The sequence below is a fragment of the Tupaia chinensis genome, unplaced genomic scaffold (genome assembly GCF_000334495.1).
Source record: "Tupaia chinensis unplaced genomic scaffold, TupChi_1.0 Scaffold000278_1, whole genome shotgun sequence".
Taxonomy (NCBI): domain Eukaryota; kingdom Metazoa; phylum Chordata; class Mammalia; order Scandentia; family Tupaiidae; genus Tupaia; species Tupaia belangeri.
In genome coordinates this window covers 1,160,459-1,180,226 of record NW_006159761.1, presented here as the reverse complement: position 1 = coordinate 1,180,226, position 19,768 = coordinate 1,160,459, and the positions used below count along the sequence as shown (strand labels likewise).

General features: G+C 50.4%; 1 protein-coding gene across 1 annotated transcript; it reads right to left on the bottom strand.

The window, feature by feature from the left end:
- Window positions 1-9,371: 9,371 nt before the first annotated feature.
- On the bottom strand, window positions 9,372-18,178 carry SELE (selectin E). The gene is made up of 12 exons (XM_006150121.2): window positions 17,903-18,178; window positions 17,600-17,680; window positions 16,777-17,160; window positions 16,058-16,165; window positions 15,115-15,291; window positions 14,014-14,202; window positions 13,705-13,893; window positions 13,325-13,501; window positions 12,720-12,830; window positions 11,878-11,899; window positions 11,703-11,776; window positions 9,372-10,613 (listed from the first exon to the last, which is right to left on the bottom strand). Exons 2-11 carry the CDS (start codon window positions 17,634-17,636, stop codon window positions 11,728-11,730), a joined length of 1,443 nt encoding a protein of 480 aa, XP_006150183.1. The 5' UTR covers window positions 17,637-17,680; window positions 17,903-18,178; the 3' UTR covers window positions 9,372-10,613; window positions 11,703-11,727.
- Between the last annotated feature and the right edge of the window lie 1,590 nt (window positions 18,179-19,768).

Below are 19,768 nucleotides of genomic sequence, written 5' to 3'. Positions count from 1 at the left end.
TTCTATTGCTAAGTCCTCTCCAACTCTCTCTCCAACCTCACCCAATCAGGTTTCCAGTTGCACCAGCTCCCTGAACTGCTCTCGACAAAGTTCCACTCTTCAACACCAACAACCAGTCTTCCATTCTCATCTTATTTGACATGCGCCTCCTAGGTTTCCCTTATGTTTTCAAGCCGCCGGGTCTGGGACTTGAACCATGGTAGGCCGTATGGGAGTCCAGTACCTTAACCATCATGCCATCATCTGACCCTTGTCCTCTTCTTTTTAAGAGAGAGCGGGGCTTTACTTTCTTTTTTGTTTTTTATTCTTTTAATATTTTACTGGACATCTTTTTTATTCTCTTAGTTTGCTGGTCATTTACTCCTTAAAAACTATGGTCAAATCCAGAGTTTTCTTCAGAAAAGTCATTTGTTTCTGGCACCCAGCCAAGTGTGTCCAGCCTCAGAGCTGCACCACACCCCAGCACAAAGGCATGCCAGTGTGTCGGCTGAAGGGCCTCAGGTCTGGTTCACAGCTGGAGTGTTTTCGAAGGAGGGAGTTATTGAGTGAACATTGTCAAAGACCCATGCAATCTAGTCACTTGTCTACACATGTCAAACTCTGCCCTCGTATCCAGTCAGCCTTCGTGAAGACTTGGGCCGCATCAGCCTGGCCCGTCACTGAGCCCCGCCTGGCAGTCAATGCTGTGCCCTGCACTTGAGAAGTCAAGGCGTTCTTCGCATGGATGACTTTGAGTCATATGGACTGATCCTCTGTCTGTTGAAATTTTTTTAGAATAAAGTGGGAAATGTGGTTGAATCGAATGCACCTTCCTCTATACAGTATTTCTCAGCTGATGAAGAAGGAAGTGCTGACACAGCTGTGGTGCGGACACCCCTGAAATCAGGCTGCTCTGTGAAAGCCTGACCTGGGCACGCAGGTCTGACTCCCTAACACGAGCATGTAGAGCAGGGGGGTCAGAGGCGGCAGAAGGTTAGAGGTCACGGGGGCCGAGGCAGGGTGAACAGGGCCTGATTTCCTTTTTTTTTTTCTTTTTTTTTTTTGGAGAGGTTTTTGCTATAGGCCGCGTGTGCTCACCAGACAGACAGAGAAAGACAGAGAGACAGAAAGTGAGAAATCACCCCCCAGGGGGATGGCCACGCCACAATCCCTTCTCCTCCATTCTCCTCACAGGATCTTGGGCACGCATGTATGCGCACCCAGTTTAAGTTTAAGCCACCAGGTCCGGGACTCAAACCATGGTCAACTACGTGGGAGTCCAGCGACATAGCCATTACGCTAACTGCTGGCCCCAAGGACTGATTTCTTATTGACTATAGGGTTTTATTTCTTCTTTGTTTTGAAAGTTTTTGTCATAGTGTACATACACTCACCCGAGACAGAGAGAGGGAAAGGGAGAAATCACACCCTGGCAGGTTGGCCACACTGTAATCCCTTCTCCTCTGGTCTTCCCTTGGGGCCCTGAGCACACACCTACACGTTTGCCCAATGAGATTTTCAAGTCACTGGGTCTGGGACTCGAACCATAGTCAGCCATGTGGGAACTGAATGCTTTAACTACCACGTCACCTGCTGGCCAGGTTTTCCTTTAATGAAAATGTTTTGGAACTAAATCAAGGTGGGGATGGCATGACAAGTCAAAGTATTAACTGCCACTGAGTCGTACACTCTAAATGGCTGCTTTTATATATGTGAATTTCACTTCAATGTTTTAAACATTTTCCATATGGCACCCATTGCTGCCGTAGAGAGACAGGGAGACAGAGAGAGAGGGAAAGTGAGGTATCATCCCCAGACGGGATGGGCATGTCACAAACCCTTCTCCTCCATTCTCTCCTCTTGAGATTCTGAGTATGCACACACGCCAGCCTGTTCCTCAAGTCGCCAGATCCAGGACTGAACTCTGCAGTCAGCCGTCTGGGATCCAGCTGCCTTAACCACCACACCACCTGACTGGCCCATCTCAATTTTTTTTTTTTTTAAATCAATGCATGGGACCAGCAGATGGCATAGCAGTTACGTTACTGGACTCCCACAAGGCCGACTGCGGTTCTAGTCCCAGACCCAAAGGCTTAAAACTCATGCTGGGCGTGCACATGTGCATGTGTGTCCAAGATCCTGAGAGGAGAGAGGAGGAAAGGGGATTGCGGCATGGCCATCCCCCCGGGGGGTGATTTCTCACTTTCTGTCTCTCTGCCTCTCTTGTGAGCGCACACACCCGATAGCAAAAATCTCTCTAAAGAAAATCAATGCACATTCAGCCTCACATTAGGGCAGGAGAAACCACGGGTTTTGCTTGCAGCCTCCTGAGCAACAGTGAGTGAAGCAGTGGCCAGGCAATTCTGTGGCCCGCATGGGCACAACTAGGTTGAGCTGGTGAACATTATAAACCAACTCCACCCCTTCAGAAAGGAGCCAGTGCTTTGGCATTTTGCCCACCATGAGGGGGTGGAGGGAAGCCCCCGTCTACAGCCTTTGAAGTCAGCACCCCAGTGCATGAGGACGGCCGCGGCCCAGCCCTTCCCTCTCCCACATGCCGTCGCGGACGACCACCAGGTTCTCTTGTCCTTTGCCACTGACTGGGGTAGTGGGGGGGCAGTTTACAACGAGGGGGAGCAACGCACAGCCCCACAAATCACAGCCCTCGCTGCAGGCGGTGCGGCCCACCTCCACAGCCCATCAAGGGCAAGTCCACCTGGCTCAGAGCTGCTCCCACATACCTGGAGTGACTAATCACTTCACTCAGCTGCCAGCCCGGAAGCGGCCATGACGTTCCTTCCCGAGTACTTCCTTGCCATGCCCTGAATCCCCCTCCACCCTCCAGCTCCTCCAAACCCGTCTTCCACTTCCTCACCTTGACCATTGCCTGCTGCCTCCCGAGGCCGCCCCTCTCCACGATCTATTCTCCATGCTGCACACGCCCCGTGGGAGGCAGAGCTGCCTCCTCCTGTGCAGAGCGCCCCCTGCAGGTCTTTGTTCTTCCTCACTCTTGAAAACAATGAGAACAGGGCCAGCCCCCGCCCCTCCCCTAGCCTAGCAGTGAAGGAAGCCGAATCTGCATGGCAGACTCGGTTTGAGTCCCAGCCCCTGCCTAGCATGCTGGATGTATGCACGCATGCCCAAATCTCAACAGGATGGAGAAGTGGAGGATGACAGATTCCAGGTTAACCGTGTCACTTTGAGGGGTGCTTTGTTCCCTGTTCCTATCTCTTTGTCTCTCTCTGGCCTGTGCATGTACTTTAACAATTAAAACCTTGAGAAGAGAGCCGGCAGGTGGCATGGTGGTTGGGACGTTGTACTTCCACATGGCTGACTGCAGTTTGGGTCCCCGACCTGGTGGCTTGAAACTCATGCCGGACACGTGTGTATGTGTGCCCAAAAATCCCAAGAGGAGATTGAAGAGGAAGGGATTGTAGTGAGTTCTCATTTTCCCTCTCTTTGTCTCTGTCTCTTTCTTTCTGGTGAGTGCATGTGCCGTATGGCAAAAATCTAAAAAAAAAAAAAAAAAAAAGGGAAAGAATAAATACAACCACTGCTTCTTTGAGCTATGAAACCAAGATGTACCACAAATGTACCACCTTCTCACTGTCCTCCTGGTCGTGACCTCCTGGCCCTCTGCCCTGACGGCTCTGGCACCTGCCCCTGCTGTCCTCTCCCTGTCAGCACCTCCCCACCCCATGTGGCAAAGCCACAGCCCAGACCTCAGTGCCTCAGCAACACTCTCTTCCACTCAGCTCGGGCCTTCTCCTCTCCCCAGCACGGCCTCAATCCAGCATCACCCAACACTATCCTCTCTAAAATCTCACCATCAAACACCCTGCAGTCTCCTATCCTTGCAGGACTTTTCTGTTTGTTTGGTTTTTGTTTTTGTCATAGGACACGTGTGCTTACCAGAGAGACACAGCGAAAGGGAAAGTGAGAAGTCACCTTCCAGAGGGGATGGCCACGCCACAATCCCTTCTCTTCCATTCTCTTCCCAGGATCTTAGGCACACACACACATGTACCCAGTATGATTTTAAGCTGCCAGGTCCGAGACTTGAATTGTGGTCAACCATGTGGGAGTCCAACACCCCAACCACTATGCCCCCTGCTGGCCCCTGTTCTTGCTGGTTTATTGCTGAAGTATTTCATGGAACTATTTCTTGACCCTGCCTCACTGAACCTCCAGGTCATTAACTCACTCCTTCATCCCTAACCACCAGCTGCTCCTCATTTACTTCCACTCTGCTCTGCACTGCAGCAGGACACATCTGGCATCTGCAATGAATTTTATTTTTATTTTAAAAATGAATCCAACTTACTCTATTCATTTGGTATTAACAACTAACTGCTGGTTGTCATATCCAAATTCCCTTTCTTCCTCATGGAAAAGGATTTATTGTTACAGCCAGTAGATACAAATGGAGAATTAACTACTTGGTCCCCAGTTACGGGAGTCATGGCTGTACCTTGGAAGTGAGCATCAGCTTTGTCTAAGCTACATAGTGTCTACAGTTTATGTCCCAATCAGTGTCCCGAAGCTCCAGAAAGAAATACCACCTAGACAGGAGGGACTCGTTAGACTCATCGATCCAGAGCCTCCTGCAGTGACGTTCAAATCTGGCCATGGCAGCACTATCCTCCCAACCCTACTGCATCAAAATATTCTGGGTTGGGTCAGAGGCAGATTCAGACGTTTGCAGGACCTGAGGTTTATACAAGGTTGTCTTGCTTTGCAGATTTCATAAACACGTAACAGTTAACTATGTGAGGACATCTGTGGGACCCGGGCTTAGGTAACTCAACTTCGGTGTGATAGACGGAGCCTAGCACTCCCCCTTCATTAGCATCACAGTAGCCTGTGGCTTGAGCCTAGAAATCAGCAGTTTGCATGCCCCTACATGTGTGCAGGTGTGTACGTGAGCACACACACTGTGTGCGTGGCTTAGGCTTCGGCTTCCAGGTGAGTGGGTCTAGAGCCGGCATCTCCTTCGGGCGGCAGCTCCTCTGTCTGTTCTACCCGCCTCAGTGTTTATTTTCCAGTATCTGTGCCCTGCCCACTTCCCATTCCTTTGATGACCCCCATCTTCTCACTTGTTTTTTGTCCTCGCAATGACACCCACAAGCCCCATTACTGGGGTTTGGAGTTGAGCAGCTGCCAAAGTTCTGCGAGGAAGGCAGGAAGCTTAGAGAGCAGGCCGGCCCAGGAGAGGACTCCCGAAGGCGGAAGGCCTGCGGACCAGGAGCTCTGAAGTCCAAGGGCAGGGGAGGTGGAGCCCCTGCTCCTTGACCTCTGTTTAAATGAGGGACTTCAAGACCGGACAGCAGGGCTCTTTGCAATGTATTGCATGGCATTACACCAGTCCAAGTTAAAAGTGGACCCCAGATGGTTACACTATGCAGTCTGTGAGGTGTTTAAACTTGTGAGAAGGGACAGTATGGAAGTTCTACCCACTGCAAGGAAATTCTCACATAAGCTTCAGTGAGTCGCAAGCACTAGCTGGCTGGTCCTGTCTCCGCACTGGTCAACCCGCAGGGGAGTTACTACGCCCCATTCTGGTGTGCAATCACAGGACGTCCGCGGCAGATTTCTTCATAAATGCCTTCACTGGTTTCTTTTTATCATGACCATCTGAGACCCTTCGGACATAGTAAGGGTCTCCTGCCATTTCTCTGTTGAATTTTATACAGCTATAGCCCTGAGAGCCAGCAGGAAGCAGGTCACCACCCTTACTTGCATCAGCAAAGGGGGGGTAGAGAGTGGTTGTGGATGATGGACATGGGATGTGAGCCTTTTTCCTCTGTGGAAGGGCCGTAGCAGACAGCAGCAGGAGGTGGGCAGGGGTGCAGTGGGAAGCGAGGGGATTCAAGGAGGGAAGCTGCAGAGTCTTTGGTTGCAACTCAGGGACTTGACAAACTTTTTCAAAAAATAGATATAAAGGGAACCAGCAGTTAGCGTAATGGCTATGTCGCTGGACTCCCACGTAGTCGACCGCGGTTCGTGTCCCGGACCCGGTGGCTTAAAACTCACGCTGGGCGCGTGTGCGTGCGTGCCCAAGATCCCGAGAGGAGAATGGAGGAGAAGGGATTGCGGCGTGACCATCCCCCCTGGGGGGTGATTTCTCGCTTTCTGTCTCTATGTCTCTCTCTGTCTGTCTGGCGAGCGCACGCGCCCTACAGTGAAAAATCTCTCAAAAAAAAAATTAAAAAAAAAAAAGATAGATAGATATAAAAAAAAACAACAACAAGTACTGGCCAGAATGTGGAGAAATTGGAACCCTTGTGCATTGCTGGTGGGGTTGTAAATGGGGCAGCCTCTTAGTAAAACGGCTTGGTAGTTCCTTAAAAAACTGAAACATAAAGTTACCATATGACCTCACGGGCCCACTTCTAGGGATATGCCTGGTGGAACTGAAAACCTAAGTCTGCACAAAAACCTGTGCCCAGATGTTCACACAGCACCGTTGACCACAGCCAGAAAGCAGAAACGGCCCAAAGCCCGTCAGCTGCTGGGTGAACACAGAAACCAAGCACTATATATCCCCATGGTGGAGCCACCGGCCGTGAGGACTGAGGATGCTGGGACCCACCTTACCGGGGCAGGCCTGGCACGCATCGCTCTAATGGAAAAGCCAGACACGAGAGGCCCCACATTGTGTGATTTTATGTCTATGGGATGCCCAAAAAGGTAAATTTCTAGAGAAAGACAGCTGATTTGTAGTTGCCGGGGGCTCAGGGAAGAAAGACTGGAGAGGAACTGCTGTGCGTACAGGGTTTCTTTGTGGGGAGAGAGAAATCTGGACTCTGAGAGTGTTGATGGTGGCATGAACCCATACATTTTAAAAGGGTGAACTTTATAGTATGCCAGTTTTTTTCTAAATAAAATAAAATATGTAAAAAGGAGCCTAAACACAGAGAGAAGTAGATACGCGTTTATTGTCAAATTTTATAGTGTCCCATCAATTACAGCAAGTCTAACATAAGCTTAAATAAATACTTTGAAAATCATGAAACATTTAAAATCATAATTTAAAATACTTTATAAAACCCAAACATAGAACACATTCATACTCCACACAGTTATTTCTAATGCAGTACAGACAGATCAACAGTCATGTCATTTGGACAACTTTAGGAAAAAGGGTAACTCGCTCCATGTTTAGCCTGCTCGCAGTGCTGGGCCCTGTCTCCCTGCCATTGCCCAGTGTCGCTCCACCTCTTCAGCCCTGCCCTGTTCTGGCGGTCCACCTCCCCGCTCAGCCAGCTCTGCCCTGGACAGCCATCAGCCGGCACGCCTCCAAAACGCTCCTTTTCTCACACGTGCTTCGTTTGTGGAAGTGCAGGAGAGTTTGGGCTTTCTTTTCTCTTTTCCTTTTCCTTTCCTTTTCTTTCTTTTCTTTTTTCTTTTCATTGTCAGACAATGTGTGCTCACCAGAGTGACACAGAGAGAGAAAGAGAGGACGAAAGCACCCTGCAGTAGGCATTTCACACGCGATCCCTGCCCCTCCACTTCTCGCTGCTGTCTGGGCCTGAGGCACGCACATGGACCTGGCATGTTGTTCAAGCCACTGGGGCTGGGATCCCAGCCACCTTCAGCCATGGGGTCTGAGTCTCCTCGTACACTAGGCTTCGGGCTAGCCCAGGAGTTTTGGTTTTCATACCCCGCCAGCCTGGAGTCGAACTGGCGGTTACTGGCCACGAATTTCTTGTTGGCAGTGGTCAACCAAGCACGCAAATTGTAAACCCTGCTCATAAATAAGCACGAATACTTGCTCACACGTGTTTCCCTCTTCCAGGCATCCTAACACATGAAATAAGACAGCTAGACTACTATTATTAGACATCTCAATATTTTTAAAACTTGCTCCATGAGCTCTTCATATGGTGAGTTGTTTTTTTTATGATGGATTTAAAGTTATATGTAAAATACAAAATTACACATTTACACATCTGACAGACATCTTCATATTTCTACATGCTTTTTCAACTAAGACATTCAGTAAACAGTACCGTCATTTGTCTCAATTTATACTTTTGCTATATCCGAACCGTTGGCCTCATGGATGTTTTCAACATGGAAACCGCACATTTCAAAAAAACACCTGAAAAAAAAACCCCTCATGCCATTTTCACTCTCCTGATACTTCCCTGTTTTACAGAACAACTGCTGGGGTGAGAACTCTCCGAACTGTCCACTGGTGAGCAGCACGCCTGGCAAGGGGACTACATCTGCCGTTTTTGATAACCATAGTGCCGATGTGAAACGAGAGCTTATTAAACAAAGAGGTGCTGACCTGGCCAGGACAACCTCTTGTGTTTTATGGTGCACGGCACTGACAGTTGTTTTGAGTCCCCATAATGCTTACAGTGGATCAAGAGTCCTGGAAGATTGTACTATGCTCGGTGCAAGTAAGGACAGGCCCTCCGAGAGCACTCGGGAGCACCGAACCCCGGAGGGTACGAGCAGTCCGGACTGCGCTCTGTCAGCTCTGCCCAGAGCATTTGGCAGCGTTTGCACCCTTCCATGTATTCACCTGTGGCCATTAACAAAGTGTAGTGGTTTTTTTCATGTTACAAATAGAATACTTTCGCCCAATTTGCTTCCTCTAAACTCTTGATAATTATTATTTATTGCCAAACCTGCAACTATTTAATCAGCAGTTGGAACACTGTGAAGGGCAGGTGAAAGAAACTAATTCATAAAGTACTGTTCGCCCACCAAGATTTCACAGCGAGGAAACCAAGCGAGTTCAGAGCCCCGGTCTCTGCCTTTGCTTGAAAAGAATACCCTTTCCCTTGGCAGCCAGCACTTCATCCTGAGACCAGGAAACAGTCTTTTCGGGGGAAGCTTGGCTTGCTCGTTGGATTTGAATCCATTGAAGTCACAGCGGGTGCTGTGGCCCAGTTGGAGAGGCAGCAGGTGAGGCGTCAAAGACCTGAGGAGAGCGCCCTGTCTCAGCTTCTGCCGGGCATCGCTCTGGTGCCCTGGAGGTACCTGGGTTCCTGCAGACACGAGCAGAAGTATGATCAGGACACTGCACTCTAGTCCAGAGCGTGGCAGGAAGGTGCACAGGCACACTCCCGTAGGGGAGCGCAAACACAAACATCAAAGTTGACCAGTGAGGACTGTGGAGGTGACATCCTGACGGTGGACCCTACAGAATGTGCAACAGGAAAAAGGAGCCCTAATGTCTTTCACCTCTGTGGGCTTTAGCTAATGATAACGTGTTGATGCTGGCCCTCGATTGTAATCAATGAACTCTGTTGATGTCAGATGTTAATAATAGGGAAAATGGAGAGTGATCGTGAGGAGGCATGCTGGAACTCTGTTTAATTTTCCTGCAAACCTAACATTGCGCACACAAAAAATAAGGCTGCTCATAAATAAGCACGAATACTTGCTCACACGTGTTTCCCTCTTCCAGGCATCCTAACACATGAAATAAGACAGCTAGACTACTATTATTAGACATCTCAATATTTTTAAAACTTGCTCCATGAGCTCTTCATATGGTGAGTTGTTTTTTTTATGATGGATTTAAAGTTATATGTAAAATACAAAATTACACATTTACACATCTGACAGACATCTTCATATTTCTACATGCTTTTTCAACTAAGACATTCAGTAAACAGTACCGTCATTTGTCTCAATTTATACTTTTGCTATATCCGAACCGTTGGCCTCATGGATGTTTTCAACATGGAAACCGCACATTTCAAAAAAACACCTGAAAAAAAAACCCCTCATGCCATTTTCACTCTCCTGATACTTCCCTGTTTTACAGAACAACTGCTGGGGTGAGAACTCTCCGAACTGTCCACTGGTGAGCAGCACGCCTGGCAAGGGGACTACATCTGCCGTTTTTGATAACCATAGTGCCGATGTGAAACGAGAGCTTATTAAACAAAGAGGTGCTGACCTGGCCAGGACAACCTCTTGTGTTTTATGGTGCACGGCACTGACAGTTGTTTTGAGTCCCCATAATGCTTACAGTGGATCAAGAGTCCTGGAAGATTGTACTATGCTCGGTGCAAGTAAGGACAGGCCCTCCGAGAGCACTCGGGAGCACCGAACCCCGGAGGGTACGAGCAGTCCGGACTGCGCTCTGTCAGCTCTGCCCAGAGCATTTGGCAGCGTTTGCACCCTTCCATGTATTCACCTGTGGCCATTAACAAAGTGTAGTGGTTTTTTTCATGTTACAAATAGAATACTTTCGCCCAATTTGCTTCCTCTAAACTCTTGATAATTATTATTTATTGCCAAACCTGCAACTATTTAATCAGCAGTTGGAACACTGTGAAGGGCAGGTGAAAGAAACTAATTCATAAAGTACTGTTCGCCCACCAAGATTTCACAGCGAGGAAACCAAGCGAGTTCAGAGCCCCGGTCTCTGCCTTTGCTTGAAAAGAATACCCTTTCCCTTGGCAGCCAGCACTTCATCCTGAGACCAGGAAACAGTCTTTTCGGGGGAAGCTTGGCTTGCTCGTTGGATTTGAATCCATTGAAGTCACAGCGGGTGCTGTGGCCCAGTTGGAGAGGCAGCAGGTGAGGCGTCAAAGACCTGAGGAGAGCGCCCTGTCTCAGCTTCTGCCGGGCATCGCTCTGGTGCCCTGGAGGTACCTGGGTTCCTGCAGACACGAGCAGAAGTATGATCAGGACACTGCACTCTAGTCCAGAGCGTGGCAGGAAGGTGCACAGGCACACTCCCGTAGGGGAGCGCAAACACAAACATCAAAGTTGACCAGTGAGGACTGTGGAGGTGACATCCTGACGGTGGACCCTACAGAATGTGCAACAGGAAAAAGGAGCCCTAATGTCTTTCACCTCTGTGGGCTTTAGCTAATGATAACGTGTTGATGCTGGCCCTCGATTGTAATCAATGAACTCTGTTGATGTCAGATGTTAATAATAGGGAAAATGGAGAGTGATCGTGAGGAGGCATGCTGGAACTGTTTAATTTTCCTGCAAACCTAACATTGCGCACACAAAAAATAAGGTCTATTAATTTTTTTAAAAAACTTATTCGAAGAAACTTGATCCTTCCAAATTTTCACAAAGGAGAGCAGAGTGGTTTAAGAAGATGGATTCTAGAACCGGCCTGCCTGGGTTTGAATCCTGGCTGTATCGCTTACTAGTTTGGGGATTTAAGCAAGTTACTTAGCGTCTCTGCCTCGTTTTCTTCATCCGTGCGCTGAGAGTGGTGACTAGCACACAGGAAAATTCTACCGTCCCTTACTAAATAGAGGTCCCAGCCCGGGGCAGCTCCCTGCACACCAGCAGTGAGCGCCGGTTGGTTCAGCTCTCACCACCATAATCACCTCCACAAGGAGGGTGGGAAATGGGGAGGGTGAGGGGGGGAATCGGGGGAAAGAGAGAAGCAGGACATCTAAGGGCCACGAGCTGGGAAGTGGCCTGTGGATGACGTGTGTGGTGATATCTTTGCCTGACTAATATACAGGTGTTCCAGATGGGCAAACTCACTGGGCACTTTGTAATGGCATCCAGTGATTGAATGTAAAAATACAGTAACAGTAATAAAAACAATGACTCAAGAGCCAGGCCCCTGTTTCTTTCCCTCCTACAAAGAAATAAAATTACTTTCCAGAAAATACCAAGAAGTGATTGTCCCCTTAGAAATTGGCTGGTTTGGAAGGTTTGAGGAGACGCAGAACCCACAAAGTACCTCGCTCATAAGCATGTGTGAGTGGCAGTCTCACCTGATTACTCGGAGCTCAGATGGAGTCAAAAAAGCATGTGGTAGCTTCCATTCGATTCCAGACTTTGGCGGCGGCTGTGGAACACACGAGAGCATATGTAAAGTGCTGCTTCCCAGCGTGAGGAGAGGAAAGGGTTAGGACCCCGGGGCATGCTTAGCACAAGAAGGCAACTTACCTGGCGGGAATAAATTTCTTAGCTGCAAGAGAAAGACAAGCATTAATTCAGACTGACTTTGGAGGACTTAAAGAATCAGACACAGTATGGCTTGATTAGTGGGGCTATCACATCCGTGTGTGCAAACATGGCGTGGGGGCGACGTGGGCAAAGCTTCCTCGTACAAGCAAGGAGCTATAGGCTCAGGTCCCCAGGTTCATCGTCCAGTTTCTCACAGGACATCCAAAGTCTGCATTTTTATGTGAAGTTTTCTATTTTGTAAACGTTAGACATTTTGAAAGCCTATGAGGGCAGCAGGTGGCATGGTGGTTAAGGTGCTGGACCCCCACACAGCTGACCGACTTTAAGTCCTGGACCTGGCAGCTTGCTTTCTCACTTCCCTTTCTCCCTCTGTCTCTCTCTGATTAGTGCACGTGCCCTATAGCAAATTTTAAAATAACAATAAATATTATAAATTGCGTACGTAATTTACAAATTTGAAATCCTCTGTAGGCCAAATAAACCGTGAGTGTGGCTGGGTCCCCGGCATCGGCCTGCATTTCAGAATCTTTTTAGAAAGAATTCTCTGCATTCTCCCAGGAGCACGGGCCCGGGCAGTCTCACTGCAGAACTCCAGGGGACAACAGCAGTCAGCGTGAGCAGCAGCCGCCAGAGGCGCGCAGTGTCGGCACGGCGAGCACCTTTTCCACAGCCCTTATCGATGCAAGCTGCACTGTGAGTGCTTTCCCCCAGACTTCTGCGTAAGTGTGCTGCGATGTGTTAGGGCCTACTTAAACCAGCTTCTACCTACTGTTCAGATTCGCAAGAGAAACCACAACGTGCACACTCATGAACTGCCTCACCTTTCCTGCGCAAGTGTTTCAGAAGCCAGAGGAGAAACGATGTCAGCCCCACCACGGAGGTTCCAGCAGTAGACAGTCCAACCACTAAGGGGACATTGGACGCAGGGGGAGCTGAGGAAAGACGAAGGAAGGGGAGCTGTCAGGAGAGGAGCCGGCTTCCCTCTCCCCATCCCGCCCAGGGGCCTCTGTGCACCGACCTCCACCAGCAGGGGAGTCTCCTGGTCATGCATGAGGCAGGGGCAGGGAGGGGATCCTTTAGAGCTGCCCAAGCCGCCTCAGCTCTCCCCAACCACTGCCGGGCAGGGCCTCGCCTCACCACGCTCTTGCACAGCACCACACCACGACCGGGTTCAGACTGCTCGCTCGCTCTTGCTCTCTCTCATCCTGCACTTCCCCTCCTCCTTTCCTCTCCAGGTCTCCTTTTCCTAGTGCCAGAATTCCACCCCTCCCACCACTGACCTCTCCCATTTTCTCTCTATCCCCTGAAGTTCAATGTTTACCAGCTGGCTAGCCTGGACACCAGGTTTGGACGTCATGGACAGTGACTGCTGTGGTGAGCTCACCCCTCTTCCCTCCCCAGACATCCACTCTGACCAGTGTGTCACCTTGGCAGGTAGGCAGTGGCTCGGACCAGTGTCCCGAGGCATTGCAGGTCAGCGCTGCAGACCCATTGAGTGTCCATCCCTCCGGACAGGTGAACTCACACACGGTGCCGAATTCAGGCTTCCCACTGCAGCTCATGTTGAGCTTTTCAGGAACAGTCAGATTTGAACATTGTACCGCTGCAAATGACAGACAGAGGAGGCGTTACAGAGACACCCAGGGCGAGTCCCCGAGCCAGCATGAAAGTCACCCATAAATGTCACTTAAAGCACAGCTCAGTTTGCAGCGTGTAAGAAATTAGGATCAAGCCCGTTGGGGCAGTCTAGATTCAGAAACCTTTGTGGCGTTTACCTGTACCCTGAAGGTCTGAGCCCAGCCCTACCTTGGCAGAACGGAGCCTCCTGTGTCCACCGCCCCTGGGCCGTGCACTGCCGTTCAGGTGATCCTTGTAGTGAAAAGCCTTCCTCGCAGCTGAAGGCACAGGAGGAGTTGTAGGTGAAGTTCCCAGTAGTGGGGTGGGAGCACCTCACCGTGCCCCTCAGTAGCTGGTCCACGGGGTCACATTTCACAGCTAGAAGACATGAGCCCGCATGTTAGAGGTTTGCACTGGGCTGTGGCGAATTTCTCAAGGTAACCCAGTCTCTATGCTCCTTGATAGTTTTTAATCTCAAAATAAAAACAGAGACTTTACCTTCACAGGTGGGTTCCTCGCCATCCCACTGCCCTGTGGGGCCACACTGGAGCTTCCTGGAGCCCTTTGGCACAAATCCTTGATCACAGGAGAACTCACAGCTGGACCCATGTTGGAATGTTCCAGAAGCTCTAGGAAGACAATCCATGTAGCCGTGCTCTGGTCCGGAGAGGGCTCTGCACAGGGGAGCTGAGACAGAAGAACAGTGGTCAGAAAATGCTGTGGTGGAAATGGGCAGAACCTGGTGTTTAATGAGCCTCTCGGTTCATGTCAGACACCACACACACACACGGACACACACACACACACGGACACACACACGGACACACACACACCGCCACACACACACACACGGACACACACACACACACGGACACACACACACGCGCACACACACACACACACGGACAGCTCAAGAGTCTCCACTATTTCCTGGACAACGGGGAAGATGGCTGTGCTGGCTCTAAAATCCAGTGCCCTCACAGGTAACGATTAAAGGAAGGCTTTCACGGGAGCACTGCTTCTGAGCCCTGTTCTTCTGGCATGTGGGAGAAGTTAGGGTCAGGGGAAGAGTGTATGCATCCAGATAGCAGCACACAGGCCTGGATGCCCACAAATGGTGCCAGGAGTAGAAGGAAGCAGGCACGCAAGTGAAACTGCCCACTCTGCATTGCAGCGTCTCACCGCTGGAATTTGGCTATGGGGATGCTAGTCCTGGCAGGGACACGCACATCGCATGTTCTCAATGTCATTGCCCCTGCTTTAGAGTATATTCGGCCTCAGGACTGTCTCTGTAACCGACACCCGCAATTCAGAAGGTATGAGCGAGGTTTTAGTCAAGCCCTGCTCTCTGCTTTTTAGTGTTTCTAATGTGATATCCCTGAAGAATTCCGCCTACTCCATGCCAGGGCCCACACAGCCATCTCAGCAAAGCACGGGTAAGAAGCTAAGGTGTCACAGAGCGCTCCCGGGCTGTCCCTGGACGAGCACAGGCTCTGCGACATGAATCTTCAGCTGTAAGAGGATGAGGCCCATCAGCTCTGACTTCTGCAATCACGTAATTAACTGGATATCTGGTGCCGCCCCCAACCAGTGTGTCACCTTGGCAGGTAGGCAGTGGCTCGGACCAGTGTCCCGAGGCATTGCAGGTCAGCGCTGCAGACCCATTGAGTGTCCATCCCTCCGGACAGGCGAACTCGCACACGGTGCCGAATTCAGGCTTCCCACTGCAGCTCATGTTGAGCTTTTCAGGAACAGTCAGATTTGAACATTGTACCGCTGCAAATGACAGACAGAGGAGGCGTTACAGAGACACCCAGGGCGAGTCCCCGAGCCAGCATGAAAGTCACCCATAAATGTCACTTACTGATGGAGAGCTAGGGGCTGCCCTTTCTGGTTAGGGGGGCTCTAAGGTTGAGAGAACTGAGCCGGGGCCAGAGGAGCTGGAGCTTGGGTCAGGGCCAGTGAAAGGCCCTGCTTAAATTTCCCTGGTTACCCAGGGGGCTACAGATGGACGTGGGCTCTGCTGGAGAGATGAGGGCTGCCCCTCTGTTGCTTTCTTGAGAATGAAGAAGGAAAATTCTGGTGGGCCAGAACAAGAGGAGGCTAATCATGGAGGGGGGGGAGGAAGCAAAAATCCTAGGTTTATCATTGAATTAAATAGGTAGGTTTCTTAACCTCAAACCTCAGAATGAATCACCCATAAATGTCACTTAAAGCACAGCTCAGTTTGCAGCGTGTAGGAAATTAGGACCAAGCCCGTTGGGGCTGTCCCTGCTGCTCGGAGCACCACCAGACCACGAGCCTGTGGAGGTGGCACCATGCTCACGCCCACTTCACAGCGAAGGAGTGGGGCCAGAGGGTCTCACTGCCACCTCCTCGAGGCAGCCCACCGACAGCTGGTGAGTCTGGGTTGGAACCCAGGGTCGGCCGCGACCTCACACCACAGGCAGCAGCAAAGGGAAGACAGCAGACCAGGCTGCAGAGCGGGATCTCGGGGCTGGTGTGGCCAGCGCGAGGGGAGGACAGGGCGGACAGCACTCACCTTGCTCACACCTGGGTCCGCTGAAGCCGGGATGGCACTCACAAGTGTAGTTTTCGATGGTCTCCACACACTCGCCGTGGCCACTGCAGGAAGCATGGGTACAGGCAGCTGCGGAAAACAGCCCACAGTGAGAAGGGCCTTGGTGCTGCTTTGAATAGGGACCAGCAGTGTGCCGGGAAGACACCCTGATGGCACAGAGCGCGGGAGACTGCCGGAGGTGCCCCACAGCATGCGAATCGGAGCTTCGGGCTCATCTACTTTAGACGCCGCCTTAGTTACTGTGCGGTCCTCGGGAGGATGGCAGTGGCCGGCACATGCACGGAAATTTCACGTTATCACAGACTGAAGATAGTTCTCCCACCAATGGTGAATGGGCAATGGAAACACGTGTCCGTGTGTGTACACGCATGCTATATACGTATGTATAGAATAACACACATATAGACGCATGTACACACACATACATAGGTACGCACATATATACACGTGCGCACACATACACATGCACACACATATATACATGTGCACACATGCAGGTGTACACATATATATGTATGTACATGTATGTGTGCACACATATACACATGTGCACACACGCCTGCCTACACTCCCACCCAGAAGCAGTGAAACATACTCTCAGCTCCTGTCTTTGCGAGCACAGGGCGTTCCTGTGCCGCAGCCGGCCCAGGTGCAGCCTGGCTCGCTGGGCTGTGCCCTACCTGTGTAGCACAAGGCCAGCTTCTTCTTGCTGCACGGCTCGTCATTCCACATGCCCTCATCCTTGCCCCTCCGGATGTAGATCTCCACGCAGTCCTCGTCCTTCTTCTTGTTGTTCGGCTCTCCTGGAGCCCAGTTGGCAGCCTCCTTGGTCAGAGGCTTCTGGGTCCCCACCCAGACCCACACGCCGTTGACCTTCCTGATCCCGATCCAGTAGTAGCTGGCCGAGTAGTTCATGACCCTGTTGAGGTGCTCGATCTCCTGCTTGTTCTGAATGGCCACCAGGTGCGTGTACCGCCCCCTGCAGTATGCGCTGGCCTCGTCGTAAGTCATGGTCTCCGTGGAGGCGCTGTAGGACCAGGCTGAGCTCTCTGCGGCGAGCAGCACTGGGCACAGGGAGGAGAGGGCGGTTAGTTCTGCCACTGCGAGTGCTCACCTCCAAGGCACGAAGGGTGCACGGAAACCGCCACGTAGCATTTCCTTCAGGGCCACCCCGGGGTGCGGGGCCGCGCTCTCCCACACTAAGCCTCACAGTCTGCCCACCTGCAGGAGAGCGCCGGTCAGCATAACAGGCCCTGCCGAGCACTGAAGTGATGCCAACAGGCACCACCGAAGCCCTTTTCATGGGCCGGGTCCGGCACCCTCACACAGCCCAGGGAGAGTCCCTGTGCTCCACCATTACACCAGGATACAGAGCTGCGAAGTGGGGACCAGCCGCCCTCCCTGGCCTGTGGGCGTGTGCGCTGCTGCGCCCCTGCCATGTCCCAGCCCCTGACCTCAGCAGCACCAGGACGAGAAACCCTGTTCTAAACGACACCCACTCACCCAGAGTGAGGGCCGAGAGAAAGCGTGGCCCAGTCATGGCTGCACTTCTTTCCCCCGAGGGGTCAGACTCGACGTGTGTCTCTGAGGAGAAAGAGCAGAGGGTTACTGCAGAGGAAACCGAGGCAGGCCGTCGCTCGCAGCGCTCCACCGCGGTGTGCCAGGCCACCCTGGGGCATCCCGCACAGGATTCCAGCGCCACAGCCCGCCTTCGTGCCGGAGTTTATTTGGAAGAATAAACGCAACATTTAAGATTCCCATCACGTAGGTTGAAAAGAAAAGGCAAGAAGAGCGCGTGGGTCTTACCTGGAAGGCCGTTGGCACACCCGACGGTACAGATGAGCCTGCGCGGGGGGCCGCTGATCGGTGAGGAGTCAAGCACCTGCCACCCGTGCAGAGCTGCCTGGGCGTCGGGTCCTCGGGGCCGCGCTGCCCTCTCGTGCCGTCTGGTGCCGTCTGGCAGGTCCGGGGCAAAGTCAGCCAAGAACAGCGAACATTGCTTCTGCCGGGACCCCTTTATAGGAGGCTTGTTTCCTGTGAATAATAGGAGGATATTATTCAAGTCCAGGAGAGGAAATTCCCAGCGGCGTCCAGAAAGTTTCCCGGGAATATCCAAAACACTAAAAATGATAATGATGTCAGAAATTCTAGCCCTCTCAACTCATTCTCCTTCATCCATGCCTTCGTATGTTACAGAACACTTCACCAGTATGGCAAAAGCATGTAAGTTTTCATTTTAATTACATGAACTCTGTCTTTAGAAAATTTCAAACTTTGCTTATTGGTGGTCTCTCTCGTGTAATTATAATAATAATCAGAACTGTATAAACACAAGCAAGCTAGAAATGGGTTTTGTTCATGGTCTACTACACTTTTTTCTAAGAATTATTTACTTAATTTATTATTATTATTATTATTACGTGTGCTCGCCAGAGAGACAGAAAGTGAGAAATCACCCCCCCAGGGTGGATGGCCACACCGCAGTCTCTTCTGCATTCTCCTCTCAGGATTTGGGGCATGCACACACACATGCCTGGTTTGAGTTTCAAGCCACCAAGTCTGGGACTCGAACCACAGACAGCCATGTGGGAGTCCAGGAATACAACCATTACACAGTCTACTGGTCCCTATTACTACTTTTTAATTTGCTGTAGGGTTTATGTGCTCACCAAAGAGAGATGGGGGGTGAAGAAGGTGGAAAAGCAAGCCACGAGGTCTGGGACTCAAACCATGGTTGGCCATGTGGGAGTCCAGCACCTTAACCACCATGCCACCTGCTAGTCCTGTCTACTACTCTTCATGTTGTCATCCATATCTGGCAAGAGTGGATCCCACTCACTCTTTCTGTCTCTTTTTTCATGTACCAATTCAACCCCTTTTAATAACTCACATGGCAGACTTTAATCCTCAGAATCCATTATTTTACTAAGAACACATCTTTCATTTTGAATGTGGGTTCTCAGGGCCCGCGGCAGAATAGCGGTCCATGACCACAGCTTTCCAATGAGGAGGTCTAACAAGTGCTCTTAGCAGACATGAACGAGGGATGGCAAAAAAGGCTTCTCAGGTCAGCAGGTGGCAAGGTGGTTAAGGTGACCGGATCCCACATAGCCAACTATAAGGTTCGAGTCTTGGATCTGTAGGCTTGAGAAAGCACACTGGGTGTGTATGTATTTGTGCCCAAAATTCCAAGAAAGTAGAGGAGAAGGGATTGTAACATGGCCATACCCCCGGGTGGTGATTTCTCGCTTTCTGTCTCTCTGGTAAACACATGCACCCTATAGCAAAAATCTCTCTCTTTAAACAAATAAATAAATAAATGTTTTTTAAAAAGAAAATGCTACATTTCATCTGATCTAAGTGCCATTGAATGTAAGACACGTCAATCTTTACGTCCCACTGAGAAAGAAGAAAAGCACTGCAAATCATAATTGCACATTATAATTATCTTTGAACGCCAAGTTCCTAGATATCAAAATATGAAAAACAGTGGGTCTTAGAATCATAAAATGTGACTAAAAAAGTTTCAAAACAAGATTACGACACATGAAAAATACCTTGAAATAAATGCCAAAGAGAGAGAAAATGTATTTTTTGAATTAATTTCATTGCATTTTTTTTTTTTAGAGGTTTTTGCTAGAGGGCACATGGGCTAGCCAGAATGAATAAGAC

Excerpts from the sequence above, each read along its gene's own strand:
- SELE (XM_006150121.2), bottom strand. The coding sequence starts at position 17,636 with ATGACTGGGCCACGCTTTCTCTCGGCCCTCACTCTGG. Across the intron at positions 17,161-17,599 it reads TCTCTCGGCCCTCACTCTGG|TGCTGCTCGCCGCAGAGAGC; the intron begins GTGAGTGGGTGT and ends CCCTGTGCCCAG. Across the intron at positions 12,831-13,324 it reads GCCACTGCCTACCTGCCAAG|CTCCCCCTGCGTCCAATGTC; the intron begins GTGACACACTGG and ends GTCTTTCCTCAG.